General features: G+C 35.3%; 2 protein-coding genes across 11 annotated transcripts in view; one reads left to right on the top strand and one right to left on the bottom strand.

Moving 5' to 3' along the window:
- cab39l1 (calcium binding protein 39, like 1) overlaps positions 1–23,791 on the top strand; it is a 33,151-nt gene that overhangs the window by 279 nt on the left and 9,081 nt on the right. Inside the window, 5 exon segments of one of the 3 annotated variants that reach the window (NM_213501.1) lie at positions 20,475–20,675; positions 21,698–21,866; positions 21,953–22,117; positions 22,245–22,363; positions 23,449–23,617. In NM_213501.1, the coding sequence (NP_998666.1) occupies positions 21,750–21,866; positions 21,953–22,117; positions 22,245–22,363; positions 23,449–23,617 (570 nt within the window). In that variant the 5' untranslated portion in view covers positions 20,475–20,675; positions 21,698–21,749. 3 annotated transcript variants of the gene reach the window in all.
- On the bottom strand, positions 2,107–20,325 carry phf6 (PHD finger protein 6). Of its 8 annotated transcripts, none has more exons than XM_087280190.1 (12): positions 20,247–20,325; positions 13,142–13,302; positions 12,234–12,335; positions 12,009–12,142; positions 11,726–11,764; positions 11,581–11,627; positions 11,335–11,498; positions 11,092–11,235; positions 8,686–8,790; positions 8,463–8,596; positions 6,412–6,544; positions 2,107–2,658 (listed from the first exon to the last, which is right to left on the bottom strand). In XM_087280190.1, the coding sequence occupies exons 2-11, from the start codon at positions 13,271–13,273 to the stop codon at positions 6,415–6,417; spliced, it is 1,131 nt and encodes a 376-aa protein (XP_087136316.1). In that variant the 5' UTR covers positions 13,274–13,302; positions 20,247–20,325; the 3' UTR covers positions 2,107–2,658; positions 6,412–6,414.

The raw sequence follows: 23,791 nt of genomic DNA, 5'->3' as shown, positions 1-23,791 counted from the left end.
AATATCGGAGCGGCACAAGCTAAAAACACACCCAGTAGTAAAATAATAAAAACAGCACGAAAGCAGATTCTTGACAAAATTGTTACAAGACAAAATGTTATGAGATAGTAAGCTAAAATGTCATTATCATACTGTAGGCTAAGTAAGCTGCTTAAGTGAACACAATAAAACCCACAACACAGGATAGTCTATATCCAAAGAAAGATCAAATAGATGATGTTTTACAAGATACTAAAACGTTATTGTATATTATATATGTGCAACTGAAGTAAGCAGAACAGCATCTCTGAGTGCACAACACATCCAATCTTGAGGTGGATGGGCTACAGTAGCATAAGACCATACCGGGTGCCACTCCTGTCAGCTAAGATCAGGAAAACAATTCACAAAGGCTCACCAAAATTGGACAATAGAAAATTGGAACAATGTTGCCTGGTCTGATGAGTCTTGATTTCTGCAGAGCCAATCAAATGGTGGGGTCAGAATTTGTCGTCAACAATATAAAAGCATGTATCCATCCTACCTTGTATCCACAGTTCAGGCTGCTGGTGGTGGTGTAATGGTGTGGGGGATATTTTCTTGGCACACCTTGTGCTTATTGGAGCATTGTGTCAACGTTTCAGCCTAGCTGAGTATTGTTGTTGACCATGTCCATCCCTTTATGACCACAATGTCCCCATCTTCTGATGGCTACTTCCAGCAGGATAACACATCATGTTATAAAGCTCAAATCATCTCAGACTGGTTTCTTGAACATGACCATGAGTTTGCTGTACTCAAATGGCCTCCACAGTCACCAAACTCAATCCAATAGAGCACCTTTGGGAGATGTACCTAATAAAGTGGCCAGTGAGAGTTTGTGTGTGTATATATATATATATATATATATATATATATATATATATATATATATATATATATATATATATATATATATATATATATATATATATATAATACACACACATACGTACATATACACTATAATTTGCAGTGCTCTTGACACATTACATGTATTATAATAACAGTAATTTGTACATAATTATGTGAAATAATGCCAAACCCTATTCCTAACCAGCAAGGAAGTTTGCTTTTAATTATTATTATAGCACTTTGTTAAAGTTCATTTTATTACACTCCTAAGCTGATTAATTGGAGCTATGATCTATTCCCCTGAGCAGTAACAGCAAAAATGATCAATAGAACAAACTCAAGAAAATGTTCAGTATAAGTGGACTTTTTAAATACAGTAAAAATAGAATAATTTGCCAATTATGGAGCAATAAGTTAATGTGCTGCATTCAAATAAACAAAAACTATATATGGTACTTCAAAGTAAACATTACACAAGTTTAACTGTTTTATTAAAAGTTTAAAGTATATTAGCTTTATTTTTAGGATTTACAATTTGAAAAAGATTTTTGTTTCTAAAAGCTAATCAGCAGACAGTGCAATTCCAGCTTGAAGTGAAGAGTGTGTCAAGAATAGTTGCCCACACTCAAAAAATGGTCTTGATGATTTTGGTGTCCATTTGTATTAAACTGTTTTGTTTTCCTTTTTTTTACCCCAGGGTAAATGCAGCAATCATATGGTTGCTATGAATTGTGATGATTGAAAGTCTCAATTTCAAATGGTACAAAAAGGGTAAAAAAAATAAAAATAAATAATAATAATAATAATAATATTAAAGAACCCCAAAAAGACCAGACCTCAGACCATTCTACAAGATATTTTCTTCAGTACAACATTAAAAATGAATTTAATAAATCACAGTTTCAGCTAAATATCAAGCCTAGAGATACTGGCTTTTATACTTTTCATTTCTTGAACAGACCAGTTGTTTTCCTTGCTAAGACCTCCATGTAGCGTCAGGAAACAAGGGTATAAATTTTGTTTTGCTTGTTTGTTTTTCAGCTCTCAAATTGCCAGCATCAGAAAAAAAAAATCTTATTACGTCTGCAATTGTCATTTCTGACAAAATCCCTTAAGAGTGTCTGCTTTTCCAGAAGGACTCTTATTTTGCATTACCTCATCAAATGGACAACTTGAAATAATGGATACTAATTAGATAAATGCAGAACAGAAAAACCACCACGTGAGACTGAGTAAAGAAAAGTGCATGCTAGCCAATGTTCTTTAATCCTGTCCAGTACTATAAAGAAAACCACTGATATCCAATATTACTCATGAGTATAATACAGTAATAAAATATAATACATGTTGAAAGAGAAAGAGGAAAAAACAGAGAGCTTTCATGAAAGAGTACTTTAAAAGGCTTATTAAACATGATGGTTTGAAAGAGATGCGCTATAAACAGTCCAGGATCAGTCTTTCTCAGTGTGGGTCCAGCCATAGAGGAAAGTGGAGGGTTGAGCACAAACAGATGACACTGTTCCAGCCGTCCATTCATATGGTTTGAAGTATTAATATACCATATGCTTAAATAAAATCTATCCAGCTAAGTTAGGGTTTACACTGCAGTAACATATCGATATCATCTGATATTGAACTTACATTCTCACTCACAATGTCCATGAAATACTGTCAAAGAGAGGAAAACTGAAGATATCGTGAGCTGGCCCCTTTCTAGTTTCTAGTTGAGGATTATACAAAAATATTTCTTTTATCCCCGTCATGTCTCCCGTCTTCATGCACCATCTGAAAGGAGACAGTATTTCAATCCACTGATCACACTGTACAACTACCATATCAAAATATCACATTGATCTGCTCCTGAATAATTAACCAATACAAATTCTGACACCGAAGACTGAGGAAATCACACTGTAACCAGAGCATCTACAGTAAATGAATTACTCTATAACACACAGGGCTACAGACTGATGTTTGGTTGAGCTGTACATGAATAATATTACAAGTTTTGTCTCTTAAAAATGCAAGAGAAAAACACCCATAGGTAAAAACTGTAACAGCCTCAATTTTTGTGCATCATCAGATTACCACACCTTATGACAAAATGATTGAAGTGAGCCTTATCAAGTATGGTTTTACTCGTATACGAAATTGGTCCTCTGCATTTAACCCATCTCCAGCAGCTGGGGAGCAATTAAGGGTTAGGTGCCTTATGCCACGGTCACACTAGAGTTTGAGTATGCAAAATTCTGTCACTGCGTAAAGGGGCGGGATTAAAAAAATAATTTGACATTTAAAAATGCGAGGGATTGGTGCATATTTTACATTTCTTTACAGATCTTGGAATGGTCTGATGAAATCACGTTTACCAAGCTTCAACTTTTCAACGCAGTGAACTTTGAAACTTGTCACATGAGCTTGCGTTTTCGATCTGCCGCATTCGCATGAATATAAATTAGGGTTGTCGCGATACCATCAATTCATGTTACGATACTTTACCACCTGAAGTATCACAATATTAAATAGTATTGCAATACTGTAATTCACAACTCAAATAATAAAGAAAATAGTCAGAAATACTATAGTTTACATGTTTTAATAGACGTACTTAAATTTAATGTATAAATCCCGTATTACTGAAAAAAGTATTGTTTCCACGTCACTAAAATTTATTATTTTTGTTTATTTTGTAGATAACTGACCAACAAAAATACATTAAAATAAAGATGCAAACTATACCAAATAAAATTTATTACTAAAAGAGCATTTTTCCAACAAAATTAGGCTATATGAAGTGGTAAATTGTTTCATTGTTTCCTGATGCTATTTTGGGTTTTTCTTCTATTGATTTTTTTAGTCTTATCAGGTAACAATCCAAAGTAATTCAAAATTTAACTTTCCGAGTTGTTATTTTTAAGAGATTGTTGTAATTAACCGATTCAGGTGTGCGTTTCAAACGTCAGAAAACATCAGAAAATGTGCGACCTTAAAGGACTCCAGACACTATTAGAATGAAATGGTCTATTGTTGCACAAACGTGTGAGCATTTTAGTGACTTTTCCACATTCAACATTATCTATTGTAGATAGACTGTTAGTGATGATATTACCGTTTACAAACTACAGTGGCATGCCAGTATTTTGAAGCCATAATGTTATGATGCTACCATAATACCGGTAAACCGTGCAAGTATGAATGGAATTCTATGGGGTGAAACGTGTAGTATAACCGCGGCTTTACTCAGGAGCACCACAGCTGGGTATTGAAGGATTCCTGCCGGGACCGGGAATCAAACCTGCAACCTTTTGATCTCAAAAGGAGCGTGACTCAGTTCCTGGGTGGGGCCACAGCCTTGAATAATTTAGTTCCAACCCTGTTTCAACACACTGAAGCTGCAGTCACACTGGGCTTTTCCTCCCATAGACTTCCATTCATACGCACACAAATGCGTCAGACCGGAAACGCAGGGTTATGCATAATTTTCGCAGGTTGTTGCAGTGCAAAGTTCAAGCTTGGTGAACTCTAACCTGCGAAAATCGCATCACTTGACTGCGTGAGACCAACCGAGGAGTAAAACGTGACATCTCTGGACAGAAATTTAAAACATGGAGCAATCGCTCACTTTTTAAATGCCTAATAAATTTGTTTATTCCCGCCCCTGACAGAATTTCGCACACACAAACTCTAGTGTGACCGCAGCTTTACCTGTAGGTTTCAAACAAGCCTGAAGGACTCAATTGGTTTAATCAATTGTGTTTAATTAGGATTGGAACTAAACTGTGCAGTGCTTCAGGGTTTGACACGTGTGCTTTAACCATTTTGCCACAACTACTTTATGCTGTAACTTTATACAGGGTTTCTGCAGGTTTAAGTCAAATTTAAGACCATTATAAATTACATTTTAGACTTATACAGGGCTAAACACCGATATTTCTAATGGCCTGGTCGGTTGCCACAAAAATACAAATCAAATGTAATTATTTCTTAGTAACATTTTAATGTGTAAAAGCAAGAAAACTCTTGCTGTATACACTTTTTTTCAACATAATATTTTTTTTACATTACAAGTTTAACATTGTTAAAAGTATATTTATTATATATGTTGCTACATTATTATCATGAGGAGTTGTGTAATTGTTTTTAGTTTTCTTTCCCTGATTAGGGAATTTAATTTGGAGAAATTGCTGTAAAAATGTCAAACAACAATTGTAAATTGTATTTCTTGGCAATAAACAAAACTTAATTATTAAAAATAGCTTTTCTTGAGATGGATTGTTAGTGATTGGATGCATGTCGGTCTGGTAGGGTAGCTTTACCTGGACAGAGGAAAATGAAGACTAAAATTATTTAAGACCTACAAGACAATATTTCTGTAAATGTAAGACTTTTTAGGGCCTAATGTTTTTTTTTTTTTTTTTAATTTAGGATATTTTAAGACTTTTTAAAACCCAGCGGAGACCCTGTTATGATTTCTATTTCATTTGTTACAAGAAAAAAGTTAGATAAAAAAAACACAGATATTTAGTACAAATTGAAATGCACAAAATATAGTAATTATATTATCCTTAAATATAATAAATAGTCCATATTTCTGCCAATGGTTCATGTTAGTATTGCTATAATAAAACTATGGTTATAGTTATTAATTGTGGAAGGTAAAGCCTTCTAGCTTGATTACTGTTACATAGTGTTCCAGTTGTTGTAAACAGTGTTGTAGAGAATGACAACACTCCATAAAAAGGTGCCGAGTAGTAGTCAAGGAAAACTCTCAAATAAGTCAGTCTTTCAGCTTTTGGTACAGCACTGCATCTCAAACACAACAAAATATCATTATCAGTTCTACCAAAGCCAAGCGCAGCCCCATATATATTAATTTCCTAACAGCAGCGCTATAGGTGTAAAAAGCTGTGCCATAAAAATATGATTAACCACACTGTGTATTGTAAATAAAATGTTTTTATACTTTAAATAATTGTGCTTGTAATAAAACACAAATGGAGCAAATGCGATTAAAATTTAAAAACATTGGGCCTTCAATGAGGTGATTATTTTCTGTTTAATTTGAACAGTATTTTAACAAGTTCGCTGTGTTGGCAATAGTAACATTACCTGCTTGATGGATAATATCTACAATAGACTTGATTGGTCAGTCTTTAGAGTCCTTGTTAGAGTGCCTGTATTTCATACCAGAATCGCCGATTTGAGCCCCACTGTACAGGTATTATTTTACAGTTATACTTTTAGCGGAATTATTTTTGTCTCTATCAAAAAGTGCTCTTGAGAAAGTTTATCGTCTCTCCAACTATTATTGAGCAGCATCCACTAACACACATCGATTAATTTAATTCTACTCTCAGTGCACCTACAGCCAAGTTTTCCTATATCTACAAAAGGAACAGGGCTTGAACGAAATGGAGTTGCATCTGCATAAAAAAGGCAGAAAATTTAGGAATTTATTCAGTCTGAAGCAATATCAAAATGAAGCAATGAATAGTATCTATATCAATCTGAAATTCCCTTCCAAAGACACATACAAACCTCCTAGTTGCCGTTGACCTGCGATGGAGGATCTGCTCTGTTGTCAATAGCAGCTTTCTCTCTACTACGACTTTCCCTCTCCTCATCTTCCTCATCCCTTTCCTCATTTCCACTGTGATTCTTACAATACAGCCTGTTGAAAAGAAACAAATCTTTATGTTATACTGAAAAACTACAGCAAGAGTCTTAATCTGCTTTCCACTGTGTGGTACAGTACAGTTCAAACAGTTTGCATTTTCACTGCAGTTTATTAATCACTTAAAGTGGACAGGATTATCGTTATACAGTAGTTGCTACAACCTTCTCTGCCATGATATTGTTTTAATTCCTGGATGCTGGCATCTCAGGTTTCTTTTTCTTACGGTGGTATAAAAACAGTTTAGTTATGAACCCCACAATACAGCAGTGACTACGGACATTAAAATAGAGAATTTGGTTTTGTGTGTTGCAAACCAAATATGCTGGTAGTAACCATTCTCTTGGGCCAATTAGGGATCAGCAGTGTGTATGTGTCAAGTTTGGTTAACGGTACGGCCCACAAAAAACACCAGAAATGCAGTGGAAAACAGTGTGCTGTACTGAACCGGAAGCAACTTTAGATGTTCTTGATAATTTTAATATACAAAATGTCAAAACCTTTGGGAAAAGGTGTAAGGTCCTTGAATTTATGACCCTTGTTACAAAGTCAAATTTAAGCACTTTTTAAGCAATTTCTAGGTACATTTTCACATTTTCTCCAAGTATCAAATGACATATTTACATACATCATCACATTAGATCAGATACTATTTGTTAGAATGCTACACTATAAGAACACCCCCCTCCCAGGCCAACATTGAATTATTGTCATTTACCCCTTAAATGACATTTGCTCACGTCTAAAATGTGTCATCTTTCATTTTAAATTGATATATATTCTAATTTCATGTACTGTTCGCTCAAAGTGGTAAAACTCCATGCATTTTGCCTTCTCCCACAGTTTAAGCACCCATTTAATACATCAACAATTACATTTTCAAGCATTTTATCCAAAATCATGAATGAATGGCTAAACTAATAGATGGACGAACAGACGAATGGATGACTCGACGGATAAACTGCAAGATGGACAGATGAATATATAGACAGATGGATGATATAAATCTTGTGCATGTAATTTCTTGTACCACCGGCTATTAATTCACAATTGTTTTGATACCTTTATATTCTATGTGTATGTACGTGCATCTACACATTTATATACTTGTAATTGTTTTTATTATAAATTATTTTATAATTTTGTATGTTTTGTTTTTGTTAACACATGTTAAACGTTTCTAAAAAAATACCATATTAATTTTATAAATTTAATATTTTTTATTATTAATAAATTAATAATAAAAATTATTTTTAAAATGTTGTTCATATTATACTGAAATATCTATATACATATTTCAATAACTTTGAGATATTTTTGAGACTTTGACAATATTATGTACAGACAAATAAAGAAGTTTTTTAGGGGATCCAACCCACCCTGGTCATAGCCTGCTCACTCATGCCATCAGGTAGGCGTTACAGAAGCCTGAGGAGCAAATCAGTGCGGTTTCGAGATAGTTTTTATCCTGTCATTATAAGACTTTTGAATAATACCATTTCTAAAGCATTATTGATAGCTAGTGTTAAAAATAAATCAATAAATTTGTTAAACTAGCATAAATTGTTAATATTACAACAAATGGTGAAACAGGTATTTAAGTATTAAGTTATTCTCTTCAGAGATTGTTAAAAATAGGTTATATCTTATATTATTATATTTTTATGGAATTATAAAAGCTTATTTATCATGTTAGAATTTTATAGTGTTTGTATAGTGATGTTTTTTATGTTCTTGTTGGGTCTGTTGCAACGTAATTTCGTTCTGCATTACAATTCTATTGTGATGTGTTGAATGACATAAATAAAGGAAACTGAAACTGAAGTTAAACTGTATAGATAGATAGACAGACACAGACAGACGGACAAATAGATGAAGGGATTGACAGACAGAAAGACAGACAGATAGAACATACTTGTAAATTCCTCTCGCCATGTTCTCTATGTATTTGGCCTTGTCTTGCAGGCCACAGTGATAATGGTAGGTCTTCACGCAAGCTTTTATTTCACATCCAATGGTGGCTCCGAGTTGGGCACAGAGCGTGCATTTCTGAGACGAACAAAAAAAGGTTACAAACTTTTCTACATCAGCAATACAGTTTGTAATTCTAGACGGTATTAGGACTGTGAAAAGTTCACCATTCTTTTTCCTCTCTTGATTTCCTGGATGACTGTTTTAATGTCAAAGTTCCCGAATTCGGCACGAGAGCTGGTAGTTAGCTGGACAGTACCCGAAGAAAAAAGCTGTGAGAGAAACAGAGTAGATTAAAGATGTCGTTTTAACAGAACAGTTTGAATCAACATTTTTCTAACATGAAAAATAAGTAAATAGACCATATGTGAATGACTTGACCTTTTGTGTCTACTTGTTTTAAATTTCAGAGATCCATTTTGTCAAGCTCTACATAACTTTTGCACACAAGAACTACTGTATGAACAGACCCTTAATACACAACTTTTGAGCAAGTGGCAGTGCAAACTAATGTAATGTATGTGGATGACAATCGCTTCCTTGATCAATGCTGAACATTGTGAGTGCACAAGTTATTATCTCACAACACGTCCCCTAACAAGCACATGTTAGATCTGTAAATTGTACAATTATAGTGTGCCTTGACCCAGCTTCAACTTTAAATTGTGTATTAAACCATGCTCCTTTCCTTACAAAGAGTGTAATCATCATAGGAAAATAGTGTGTAAAATGATAAATCAACTCGTACTGTTAAGCGAAAGTAGATTATTAAGAACCACCTGCTGACCAAATGGGTCACATGAAAATATCTGCTGGGGTTTCTGTTTAATCTCGTGATAAAGATGTGGGAACTGAAGACAGTCATTGTTATCTGCAATTTACATTTAAAGTGCATATATGTTGAGCAGGAACATAAATGTAATACAGCATATAATGTTTGAATTGAGGATGTTTGAATTCACTCTGAATCCAAAGCACTGTCTATACGGTCACTGCTACACTATAATAAAAAAAATCTTCAAGACATCCTCATTATTCATCAGGGTTGCAGCATGTTTTATGCAGCAGATGGCCTTCCAGCCGCAACCTAACACTGGGAAACACCACTACACTTGCATTCCCACACATACACTATGGTCAATTTAGCCTATTCAATTGACATCCTTATTATTTTTTATTATAAAGTGGAAAGTAGGTGGTCTTTTGTGGTTGGTTGTTTGAACGTATTCAACAACATTAGTCTTTACATTATGAAAGAAATCCAACAGTTGTGACTGGACTGATAAAAACCTCTTAACATCAAGTGAATAGTGAGCATAAGCTATGCTATATATTATGTGTATAAATTATTTATTATTCACTACTGTAAAGTGATATTTCCAGCAGATATTTAGAGTTTTAGCTTGAGAATCATCATAATTATCTGTTTTGTTTATTGATAAATCATTATCAGTTATAAATCAACACAATTTCCCAGCCCTACTAAGGGGGCAGATTTACTAATGGTCTAAGCCGCGGTCACATTAGTCATATAGCACTATGAAAAGTCACTGGATAAAACAAGATTATTATCAATACTTTAAATTTCTGTACTGAGAGGTCACATCTCGATCTTCGGGTTTGGGTCTGCAAAATTCGTATGCATATGAATAGAAGTGTATGGGGTGAAAAGTGCAGTGTGACAGCAGCTTTATCCGTATTGTTTATAGAGGGGAAAAAAAGAAAAAAAAAACACACGGTGGAACATTACAGATGAAAGAGTATGGACAGTCATTTTACAGCTTACCTTGCTGCAAACGCATTTAAGAGTTTCTATTTTTGATGCTAAATTTATAATAACATTTTAATCACGCAACGTGATGACGATGTTACTATGTTTTGCGGTAGTTACGTTTCTTGCTTTTCAAATCTGACGTTTTAATATGGCTTTAGGCTTGTGACAATAATCAATATATTGACTTCCCACAATATATGGACATGACTTCAATAATTTTTGGTGATGCCATATATATCTCCCATACATAAAAGCCCAATTCAAGCAACATTTTAGCTGAATGTACAACCTCCCTATCTCTATCAAAGGTCTGTCAGTATGGTTAAAAAAAAAAACACTATAGTATTCACTATACATTACCATAGTATTTTCATGTGGGTGCCTGACAACTGAAAATAGATCTGCAATCACAGCCTCTGTTACTTTTTACCTGGCATTTTTTTGTTAATATTTTTCATTATTATTATTTATTTGTTGAGGAAATGCGGTTTCACATTCTGATTCAAATGCCTAATTATTAAATTGTTAAAATGACTATAATTAAATGAAATATTACATGGAATAAAATATGTGTTCTTTGAAATAGTGTACTTGTACATTATGCTACTATATTGTCATTCTGGCATTATATAATGAATGACAAAAAAATTGTCCTAAAATTACAATAATATTGTTTATCGCAATATATTTTGGGGCAAAATATCGTACAGCAAAGAATAGATATCATGGCAGGCCTATATGGCTCATCAGAACTGATGAGAAATTTGTTCTCGTCATAATCTACTTCAAAGAGCCTCACCATGCATTTGTAGTGGGCAGCAACTTTCTTGGCATTGTCGGAGTGTAGCACACCACGCGTTTCATTCTCTTCTTCACCGGCATGACAAAAACCACATCGAAGACCCGAATCACCAGGGCTGCCTCTCAGAGGAGACCGGTCTCGCTGTGTCATACACACACAAACACAGGACCATTAGCATAACCAATATTCTGAAGCTTACATCGAATATGGGTTAGAAGAGGAAAAAGTCAAGTCTCCTACATGCGAGGAGCTTTCTGTATCGTCATTGCCTTGCGACGACGTGGATCGGGTGTCATCTGACTGTCCGCGAGATACACCTCTGATTCTGCTTTTCTCGAAACGCCCCCTTCCTCTGCTCCTCGGTGGAGATGAATCCGAATCATTGGCTGCAACTCCCTGTTCATCTGCGAATAAGAACAAATATCTAATAAAGGCAGGTTTACAAACAGGTTTATTTAAAACAATGAATGAAACAGAGTTAGTTACCATCACTGCCATCTTGAGAGGCATCTCTGTGTTTGCGACAGTAAACACTAATTTGAAGAAAACGGAAAGAAATAGAGTTAATAACAATAAATGCATTTTTAAAGGGAAAATCGACCCAAAAATGAAAACTGCACCGTTTACTCACCTTTTACCTGGTTCCAAACCTATTTGGAGTTGCTTTCTTCTGTTAAACACAAAAAAGATATTAGAAAGAAAGTTAAAAACCTGTAACCATTGACTTGCATAGTAAAACAAAAATATAGATGGAAGTCAAAGGCTACTGCTTTTCAACATTCTTCAAAATATCTTCTTTTGTGTTCAACAGAAGAAACGGGTTTGAAACAAGTGAAGGGTGAGTAAATGATGTCAGAATTGTCATTGTCAGGTAAACTATTCCTTTAACCATGCGGTGTCTTCATGATGCTTACAGATAGATGCCTTGAGAGGGATTCTCCTTGGTCTGGGCTTTATCCCATAGAGCACAATAGTAATGGTACGTCCTTCTACATGTTTTTACATCACAGCCGATGGTCGCCCCAGGCCGGTGACAGGAAGTGCACATCTGAACAGAAAAAAAAGGCTATAGGTCATTCTCTATTTTTAGCCTAAATAAAGGACTACGTTTTTTGAAAGGTGTTGGACTGAATGCATACTAGTTTATTTCCTCTTTTTATCTCCTTCTTCACATCTTCAATAGAAAAGCCTCCGATGTTTTCACTGTCTGAATGAGATGTGACCAAGGCTGATGAGAATAGCTGAGTTGAAAACAAAAACAAACCACACACAAGGCATTTGTTAGATACAATAAATGTTATCGCACGTTTCATGTCTTTGTATATGCAATTAACATTATTGGCCCAGTTTGCACCTGGATTTAAGATTTGCTCTGGTAAATTAGATCACAAATAGATAGGAAGATACACTTCTGTTTAAACCTAGTCACTTTTGTCCGTTTTCCTGATTTCATAGAGAGCTCCCCCTATTCAAAACCATATTTCAGCATTTTCCACTTGTGATCAGATTGACAAAACTGCATTTTAATCACATCACACACAATGTACTATTTCTTTTTTCCACTGCCTGAGACCAGTTTGTTAAAAGTCGACAAATTGAAAGGCTTTTTTGTTGATTTGTTGTGAATAATACATTTTAAAAAGCTTCTAAGATGTTGACAAATTTAAATATTGTACTGTTTAGTAAACTTTAAAAAAACACACGCAATAAAGATACACTAGCTAATTTACTTACCGAATAAACTTGTATAGTGTTATTTACTATGATATCACACTAGTATTTGATTATAGTATTTATTTATACCATAATTACTAGTATTTAATTATTCAATTAAATACTAGTCATTTGCATCTAATTATTTTACTAGTGTTCAATTATTTATTTACTAAGCATCTACTCTATTTTTCTAAAAACCAATTATGCAACAGACATTATACAACTACAAGCTAAAAATAACATACTGTTTTCTCATCTCGGGCTTTTTTTAATGTTGCATCGATTTGTAGGTTGTTTTAAATTGGTTGAAGTTGTTGTACAGCTAACATACCATGCACTTGTGGTGGGCTGCCACCCTGTGGCTCTCTGCCACCAGTAACTGACCACACTCCTTATCTCTGTTGGTTCTACAGAAGGCACATTTCCGAAGACGTGCTGAAGCTCCTTTTCTCTGTCCTGACATGACCAGTTTTCATACACTCCACCTCTTCTCTGTTTCAAAGACAAAAAAACAACATTGCAACTGAACTGAGGTGCACATGGAGGAAGAAAGAACATAATTTTATCATCAACTTATGAAAATGTTAGACCAAGCCTTTTTATTAGGTACACCTTGCTAGCACTAGGTTGGACCCCCTTTTGCCTTCAGAACTGCCTTACTTCTTCATGGCATAGATTCAACAAGGTACTGGAAATATTCCTCAGAGATTTTGGTCCATCTTGACATGACACAGCATTACACAGTTGCTGCAGATTTGTCAGCTGCAAATCCATGATACGAATCTCCTGTTCCAATACATCCCAAAGGTGCTCTATTGGATTGAGATCTGGTGACTGTGGAGGCCATTTGAGTACAGTGAACTCATTGTTATGTTCAAGAAACCAGTCTGAGATGATTTGTGCTTTATGATGTGTTACCCTGCTGGAAGTAGCCATCAGAAGATGGGTACACTCTGGTCATAAAGAGATGGGCACGGTTAGCAACAATACTCAGGTAGGCTGTGGCATTGACACGATACTCAATTGGTACTAATGGGCCCAAAGTGTGCCAAGAAAATATTTGTAGCCTCAGTTTCCTGATCTTAGCTGACGGGAGTGGCACCCGGTGTGGTCTTCTGCTGCTGTAGCCCATCCGCCTCAAAGTTAGACGTGTTGCGTGTTCAGAGATGCGGTTATTTGAGTTACTGCTGCCTTTCCATCAGCTCGAACCAGTCTGGCCATTCTCCTCTGACATCAACAAGGCATTTGCACTGACAGAACTGCCGCTCACTGGATATTTTCCCTTTTTCAGACCATTCTCTGTTAACCCTAGAGATGGTTGTGCATGAAAATCCCAGTAGATCAGCAGTTTCTGAAATACTCAGACAAGCCCATCTGGCACCAACAAACATGCCACGTTCAAAGTCACTTAAATAATCTTTCTTCCCCATTCTGATGCTCGGTTTGAACTGCAGCAGATCGTCTTCATCATGTCTACATGCCTAAATACATGTTGCTGCCATGTGATTGGCTGATTAGAAATTTGCGTTAACGGGCAGTTGGACAGGTGTACCTAATAAAGTGGCTGGTATTTCTAGAATTGATCCTTGCAATTTTGTGGTGCTTGTGCACCTCCTGCATATCTCACTACATCACTATATACCGTAGAAAAACATACATCAGAAATCTGGTTGTGGCATTTTCATTACTTTGGGTTACTAAACTAATTTTGGGGGTTCAACACTTGGCCAACAGATAAACACATCACCAGCATAACTTAAATTTGGAAGCGTCTTTAGTGCAAAAGAATAAAAATGATGGAAAATATAAATATTGATCAAACACTAGAGAATGAAGCTAGTAATTTCAGGAATGGAGGTTGAAATCCCAGGGAATCTAAATGTAATAAGTTCATTTAGGTAAAATCGCTTTCCAAATACATAAATGTATATAAACAGTTACACTTCACATCTTTCAAATACTCATAATCTATTCTAATGTTGAATACAAAAGAAAGATCTTTCAAATCATGTTGAATCCTCATAGGATAAGTAAATGGCTACAGGTTTCCAACATTCTTCTAAATATATTCTTTTGTGTTTAACAAATGATAGAAAATCTGAGAATGAGTAAATGGTGAGAAACTTTTTTGGAAAATAATTATTTATGCATCTGGGAAAAAAAAACTTACAGCATCAAATGTTTTCAAATCTTTTTCTATTTAAAACTTGTGTATCTAACTAAATTATGAGGTGCCCAGGGGACACAAAAGTGTGATCAGTTTTTTGTTTTTGTTTCAGCCAGTCACACGCAACCTATTTTAACACATTTTAAAGTTAATAGGTCTACTTAAAATACAAAAGAAAAGTTTACAACAAAACATATCTAATTACATCTTCATCCTATAAAAATAATTACCAACGAAAAAAATAAAAACAATGTACACACAGAAATTATAAACATGTTATCTTTACAATACCACACTTCAAACTGGCAAAACATGACTGCATGTGAAGATACACAACTGTATATAGCCTATTATTTTAGGGGGGAGGGGGGACAAAAAGTTTTAACTTGTATAAAGCCCTTTAATCTTAATGAGACCTTAATTTACACATTCTGCAGTAAATACAATGTATGACTGGTGTACATATTTTTTTAAGTTTATATCTGATGATAAAACAGAAATATCTCGAGGTTGTACACAAGCATAATGAGGGCCAAGCACACAAACAGCAGGCTTCGTCAAACTAGGCTCGCACACGTCAGTTAAACCAACATTAATAATGCTGTTTGGTGAAAAACAGACTTTCACAGGCATAAAAATGATGTAGGAAAAGTAAATGGGTGGCGTATTAGAAACACTGCATCGACACAAGCCAGCTCTGACTGACCGAGTTCACAAAACAGCTCCCGCGCGAGACAGCTAGCCCGCCAGTTCCGCTCACAACTGCACAACACCAGAGACTGAGCTTTTACGATTGTAAATCCACCATTTGTATCGTGTTTTGAGAAGGACATTGTGTTGTTTTGATTAGCGATTTCTTTACCCGCCTTCTCGCATCAGAGGAGCCATGATAGCCGAGCTGCTCTCTCTCTCCCTGCAACACAAACAGCAACGCAACCACTCTGTATCCAGCAGAACAGCTGATACAACCTGCACACAAGTCTCAATGAAGCCCTCAAAACCCGCACAAGGAGGAACACAGCATCCCTTACACCGTTTTCATAAAAACGAGAACGAGAATAACACACAGGGCCCACGGCAAAGAGCTTGTTTCACTCTTAACAAAAACTCTTTCACTTTCTAGTGAATGAGAACTAATATAAAGCCATGTCAAATCTGATGTCCCTCATCCTATAATATAACGTTAAATAGATATACATCAACACAAGTGAACCCATGTTAAGGCCCACATCATAATATGGTGGCTACAAAAATACACAAATGTGCAGCAAAAAATAGATGTGAACTTGTTGGGGAGACAATAAAGCATCATTTGGGTATCATAACACTGTTCGCTGTGGGATTATTATGCCTTGCTTCACATGTGGAGCCCCCGCCATACGAGATGTATTTACATATCGCAGCATTAAAAAGACGAAGCTAGTCCCAACTACTGTTCCACTCGTCCCGTTTCCTCCTTGACTCTTAAACTGTACATCTCAGTGTCTGTGTGGCTGATCCGAGGCTCTTACCGCTGCTGTGTTGAATGGAAGCAGGTTTATGCTGGCCGCGAGCGCGTGTTCTCGCTCTTCCTCCTCTCGCTGAGCATTGAGTGCTCGTGAGTTCAGTTCTGCCTCTCACCATTGCGAGGCGTTCATGTGACGTCGCGCGCTGCAAAAAGCAAGTTTGTCCGACATTGAAGCGTACGCGCACGCCCCTTTATTGCGTGCTGTGTTCACCGTCAAGATAGCTTGAGGAATAGGCCCAGACGAGCAAATAGACAAATTAGTTGCATAATACAACGTCGAAATGTCGATGGTTTATGGATAAACCATTTTTTTGTTGTAGATTTTGCAGCTAAATAATGTTCGTGGTTTTCAGATTGTTGATAGTTCATTTTACATTTTAAAAGTAGGCCTTTAGTTTAACATAACTCTAAACTTTAAGGTAAAATTCATTCATTTTATTCGGCTTAGTCCAATTATTCATCAGGGATCACCAGAGCGGAATGAACCATCAACTTATCCAGCATGGTTTACACAGCAGATGCCCTTCCAGCTGCAACCCAGTACTGGTAAACACCCATACACATACTGAGAAGCACACACATGCTCAATATAGTAAGCCAATTTAGTTTATTCAGTTCACCTAAAGAGCATGTCTTTAGACTGAGGGAAACTGGAGCACCCGGAGGAAACACACCAACATGGGGAGAACGTGCAAACTCGTTTTTTATGACGAGATGATAGTTATAACGATAATAGCACAGAGTAATATATAGTTGGAATCATTTGCAGAACAATTTTTCCCAGCTGACAAAGTTTGAGCATTTAAAACAACAGATGTCTGCTATTACTACACTGTAAAAACATCCTGGTTTCCTTAAATTTTTATGCTGAATCAAATTAACCGTATGAGTCCATTGAACTTACATTATGATAAACTGACTTAAATCAGCTAGCTTAACTTATAAAATTAAGTTAGAACATTGTTGAAAAGAATTTAAGGATGCATTTAAATAAAGGTCTATGGCAATTTGCTTAATTCTTTACAAAATGGTAAAAAAAAAACAAAGCTCTGGACTTTTATTAGAAAATTATAATAATTGTAGCCGAAATACATTTTATTAGTAAACTACTACTAACTGATAAAAAATTAAATGCCAACTGGCCAAGCTAGGACTTGAACCAGCAACTTTTTTGCTGTGAGGCAACGGTGCTAACCACTGAGCCACTGTGCCACCAAAAAATGAAATTATGGATGTTTAATAAAATATTCACATTTTAAAATGTAAAACTGTTTTCTGTATATCTCCCAACGACAATGGAAAATATTATTGTATTGCATTAAAGCTATAATTTTTATTGGAAATTGTGAATACTGCTTTATATAGCCATTACATTACATATTACTGCATATTTATTAGTGCATATCAATGTACATTAAATTTTTATGAGTTTGCAGCATAAATTACAATTAAAAACAAACATTTTGCACAAAAACTATAAACTATATACATTTCTGTAGTTTTTTGAGAAATTTGCTCATGCTTTTATCACCAGCAGGGTGGATTACTGTAATGCATTCCTCACTGGCTCATCCAAATGCTGCTGCCAGGATTCTGACCAGAATCAAAAAATCGGAGCACATCACACTTGTCCTCAGGTCTTTACACTGGCTCCCAGTTACATGCAGAAGAGTATTATTAAAGTATTATTACTAGTCTATAAATGACTGAATAGCCTAGGACTTCAATACATTACAGATATGTTCACTGAATAAAACCTAACAGATCCCTCAGATAATTAGGATCAAGTAAATGAGACATTCCCAGCCTTGAGTCAAAGCAGTGAATCCGCCTTCAGCTACTATGCCCCCTACTGATGAAATCAGCTTCCAGAAATGATCAGATGTGCTCCAAACTCCCAACATTAGGCACATTCAAATCAAGACTTAAAACACATCTGTCCAACAGATTGCACTATAATGTCTTTCTTTTCTTTTTAAAGCCTATTTAATACATTTGAATCTGTTTTTAATTATTTTTATTTTTGTCTCTTTATTTCTTGCTTATGTAAAACACTTTTAATTACTATTGTGTATGAAATGTGCTTTATAAATATTCTTGCCTTCATATTATTCATATTTTTTATCAGTTAGTAGTTTATAATGTAATAATAATGTATTTGTATTTGTGCTTCAATTATTATAAGTTAATAATAAAAGTCTAGAGCTATTTTTTACAATCTTGTGAAGTTACGCAAATTGCTATAGACCTTTAATTAAATACTTTCTTAAAATATTTTTAACAATCATGCTTTTCCAGTCACATTTACCGCAAGGTCTTGTATCAATAGATTTGTTTTTCTTTTTATTTATGTATAATCACAATGTACATTTATTTCTATTTATCTTTGTCCTGTTTTGTTCATTGAAAACTTCATTAAGAAAAAAATCTTGTGCATGTAACCGATACTGAATGATAATTATGTACTAAAATATAAGCTATGTATTATCCGTGGCTGAATTTAGAACCACATAATGTTCATAGTAATAGCAGTCATATGTTGCTTTAAATGCTCAAACTATTTAATTTTTGGTGAATTTTGATTGGTGGTTAAGGTTAATCTTTATCAGCTGGGAAAAATAATTCTGAAAATGATGTGTCTGTGCCATTTAGGTTATAACTATGTTGGAGACATATCATAGTTATAAAAATGATAAAAGAAAATGTAAGTCTTGCTGTTACAACAGTTGTAGTCATCTTTAAAACTATCATGCTTTTTGTTTATTCCTCAGACATGAATAGGACATTTGAGATTAAATTATATACACTTATATAAAATAATTTAATAAAATAATACCACCCATCTTGAAAAAGCTGTTGTATTTTCAGGGAGCAGGTCCATCATGTGTGATGCCATGTTGATTGCATGACCTTGCAGAAGATGCATTCACGTGACATGGTAATTAATTTCTGTAATTTTGAGATGATACAAGGGATGTTTTTCTCTACGTTCTTCACATTAGACTCAGAAATATGATTTTTTTATGGCAATACTATCAACAATCAAACGAAAATGTTTTATAAGTTAACACTGCAAATAAAAATGTAAAACATTGTCATTACATTTAAAAAAAAGACAAACCAACACATTTATCTTTGAGATCATCCCAATTTTTCTGGACTTTAAATGTTCTTGTTGTTTACACTATAGACAATGTAAAGTTGTGGCATCTTAGAAACTCATTTATCCTGGCCATTTTAAAATGGCAGACAAGTCAGCATGTAAGAAGCGGTGTGGCGTATATCAATGGTTACTACTATTACAAACAACAATTAGAATTAGAGTTTCCTCCGGGTGCTCCGGTTTACCCCAATGTCCAAAGACATGCTCTATAGGTGAACTGAATAAACTAAATTGGCCTTAGTGTATGTGTGTGTGAATGTGAGAGTGTATGGGTGAAGGGGCGTCCGCTGTGGTGACTCCTGATGAATAAAATGACTAAGCTGAAAAGAAAATGAATGAATGAGTAAATAAACTTTGGCAAAACCATGAAAGTACACCTAAATAGAACAGGCTAACCAAACTTTAATATACACAATATACTATAGGCAAAACAAATGATTGTGTGTGAACCAATAATCCAGCAAGCGTGAGCTAAAAAGGACGAATGTTATGTTTTGGGAGGCTAATATTAATGAATTAAAAATAGTAATTTAGCCAGCGGCCCTGCCCTGGTGGTTAACCTCTGGCTGAATGCAACAAGACGCTGGTGTTTAGCTTACTTTGCAGCCTGTGTCCGAAATAGGTCTGAACTCTGAACTCCATCATCCATAATCCAGCAGTGGTTTGTTGCCTTGCCTCAATTCATCTTAATTTACTTCGATTTTTGTTTCAGGGTGTGCGCCGCCGTCTCGCGTGCTGATTGGTCGGAGTTGACGTCAGTTAAAAAGGGGGCGTTCAAAAAGTCTCGTCAACTTCCCTGATAAAGTAAAGCGGCAGAAGCTTGAAGTGTACGAGCAGCAAACCACTCCTAAATTAATCGCAGTTACTAAACCCCGAAATTATCTCCTTTTGGAGAGTTAAATACTATGTTCGTCATAGCTTGAACTGGATTAATAGCTTTATATTTAGCTGCTCGCAGATCCATCCAACTTTGGTCCTCATCGCGGTGTTTGGATTATAAATTGGACGTTTTAAGTCTGGTGAATGCGGTGAGTGTCTCTGCCTGCCTGCTCCAGCTAACACACATCCACTTTAGCTTGACATGTCGTCTGTCATTTTTCCTCTGTTCATCGCACTTCAAATAACGTTACTCATTGTCGTATTTCCGTTGTTTTCGACGAGTTCTTCTTGATTGCTTGTTTTTCTGTTTGCTTTTAAAGATCAAATCGCAAGATGATCAACTGTCAAAAAAAAAATTAATTAAAAAGTTGAAAGGTTCATCTCAAACTGCGTGTCAAACTGAAACTTTCTTTATACGATCTTAAATCACCTTTACAAGTTAAACGTATGGAAAGAGTGAGCAAAATCGGTTATCTAAGTGCTTAGTTTCCTGGTTTGAGTTATTCTTCTTGCTCGTTTGGCCATGATGATCATGCCTGACAGAAGTCAGTTAGCCAGTAAGCTACACGGCTACATGTCCAGCCATCTGAAGGCTTTAAAAGTAGATTAATTGTATTTCTCCCGCGTACGTTTGTTTTTATTTTTATGTCTCCGTTTTAGGATAGTAAAGAGTGACATACTAACCAGTAATGTGACTGTGTTGAGTAATTTTGAGTTCCTGGGAAGTGTTGATCGATAAGTGCTGGGTGGAGGTTAGCTTAGCTCATCGGGACATTAGCTGTTTTTCGAGTTGAACAAATTGCCTAGCTGCTCATCGAAGTGACTCGTTTTTTTTAGTTTAACCTATTTAGCTTCGTAAACTTGCTTTTAACTGAGAAAAGGTGAACCACGCGTGAAACTACAAAGTGTGTTTATAAAATGTTTGGTTATAAATGTAGTCACGAGAAAGTAATAGTTGTGTAATCTGAGTTCATCTACAAGATATGTTGTTTTAAGAATGTCAGAACATTTTGACCTACATATCCTTTTTATTATTGTTTTACATTTTGTGTAGTAAGTTAAATTAACAGTACAAAGCCTTTTTCTTGGTGGTTTTGTAATCCCCTCCTTTCTGTTTTGTACTTTTTGTCCATTATAATGACCAAATTTGTATGCTATTTTAATTTTAAAGGTGAAACATTTCCATCGTCCTTCCACATCCAACGCACATCCCAGCTAAAACCATGCCGTTCCCATTTGGGAAGTCTCAAAAGAGCCCTGCAGAGATTGTAAAGAGTCTGAAGGAGAATGTGGCATACTTGGAGAAGCTGGAATCATCTGAAAGCAAGAAATGTGAAAAGGTTCATCTATTTAATGTCAACATTTCAATGTGAATGTTTTAGCAAACTGTGCTCTGAGCCAGAAAAACTCACTGTTTTTCCTGTAGGTTGCAGAGGAAGTATCTAAAAATCTCTCGTCGTTGAAAGAGGTGCTGTGTGGCACCGGAGACAAGGAGCCTCAGACCGAAGCAGTGGCCCAACTGGCTCAAGAGCTCTACAACACCAACCTCCTCATTTCCCTCATAGCAAATCTACAGAGGATTGATTTCGAGGTGCATATCATTGCGTTTGAAATGTTTGGACTGCTTCCACCCTGCTTGAAGATGAATTTGCTCTGTGCAGTAATTACTCATTTGCTGTTTACTCTCTTTGATTTTAAAACATGTTGTTCACCAAAAGGGAAAGAAGGATGTGGTGCATCTGTTTAGCAACATAGTACGTCGCCAGATTGGTGCTCGCACGCCGACTGTGGAGTACATCTCTTCTCACTCACAAATCCTCTTTATGCTGCTGAAAGGGTGAGTTTCCAGACCCCGGGACATAGACATGGATCAACACTTTTAGAAGCCATTGATTAGCCTAGCTTTTTCAATTGATGTTATGTGGAGACTGTGGTTGCGTGGTTATTTTAGGACCATCATTTTTCCCATTTCCTGTCCATGTGGCTGGGCTGCCAGTGATGTTTGACTTTTACAGAACAAACATATCTAGTTATTGACACTTTAGTTCCTTATTGTGGTTGAATCGTGGCTTTTAATAGTTTGTCTCTGGGCACTGTTTTATATACAGCTATGTAAAAAGTTAAACGACTACTTATTGATTTTGCACTTTTCTGGATTTACTGAATGTATTGGGTGTGCTTGGGTAAAATGTAAATATTTGTTTTATTCTATAATTTTTTTTCTGCCAAATTTTAAGTAAATGATTGGACATGGGCCGGTATAAGTTTCTGACAGTATGATAACCTTGGATAAAAATACCACAATATCAAGGTTTTGTGCTTACTGCGCTAAAATAAGTTATTTTTTTAAATGTCTGGGTAAAATAAACAAAACACTTTTCCCCCCATTAAATAAAATACATTTTATTTTAGGAAACATTTATAATATTTTGAAACAGTAAACATGGAAGGCTAAATAATTCAAATAAATCATACTGCTCTCTCATTAGTTTTAAAAACACAGATTTCTTTACAACACATTTATAAAAACGCATCAAAAAACTTTACCTATACCTTAGGTATAACTGAAAACGGTTTTAAAACCTTGACTTTTCCAAACCATGGTAAACCTAGCATAAAATGACTATTAGGCAAAATGAAAAACTAATTATTCCACCAAATATTAATTTTATAGATTTTTTTTATGTGGTATTGTTGTCTAAAAATTAAGATGAATATCTCTTATAACATGGCTTTTCTTTGAGTAGTTGTTGACATTGACAGTATTTTAATTTTGAATTCAGAACTATTGTCATGAGTAGTTTGCAAAACAAAACATTTCTTTTAAATTGAAACTCAATTTTTTTCATAGCTGTATTTATACATGTTTACAAACAAGTGTGGATCTTTCATGTTGTTGTGTTTTTATCATTATGAATGCAGCTATGAAACTTCAGAAGTGGCTCTAAACTGCGGAATGATGCTGAGGGAGTGTCTGCGTCATGATCCTCTTGCCCGAATCGTTCTGTTCTCTGAGGATTTCTACTGCTTCTTCCGCTATGTGGAGATGTCTACCTTTGACATTGCCTCTGATGCTTTTGCATCATTTAAGGTATGACATTATTATTATTTTTTTTTGTGGACTTCTAACTAGCAAACTTTGTCTTGATAACATAGAGGCAACAAAAAAAATGTAAAACATTTATATATATTTTTTATTGGCATTACTGTTGCAATGGAATTTGTTACTTTTTAAAATTCAGATAAAATGCTATGTAAAATGATG

The sequence above is a fragment of the Danio rerio genome, chromosome 14 (assembly GCF_052040795.2).
Source record: "Danio rerio strain M-AB ecotype USA chromosome 14, GRCz13ab, whole genome shotgun sequence".
NCBI lineage: Eukaryota > Metazoa > Chordata > Actinopteri > Cypriniformes > Danionidae > Danio > Danio rerio.
Note: the sequence above shows the minus strand (reverse complement) of the source record. Positions and strands in the feature narration are given on the sequence as shown.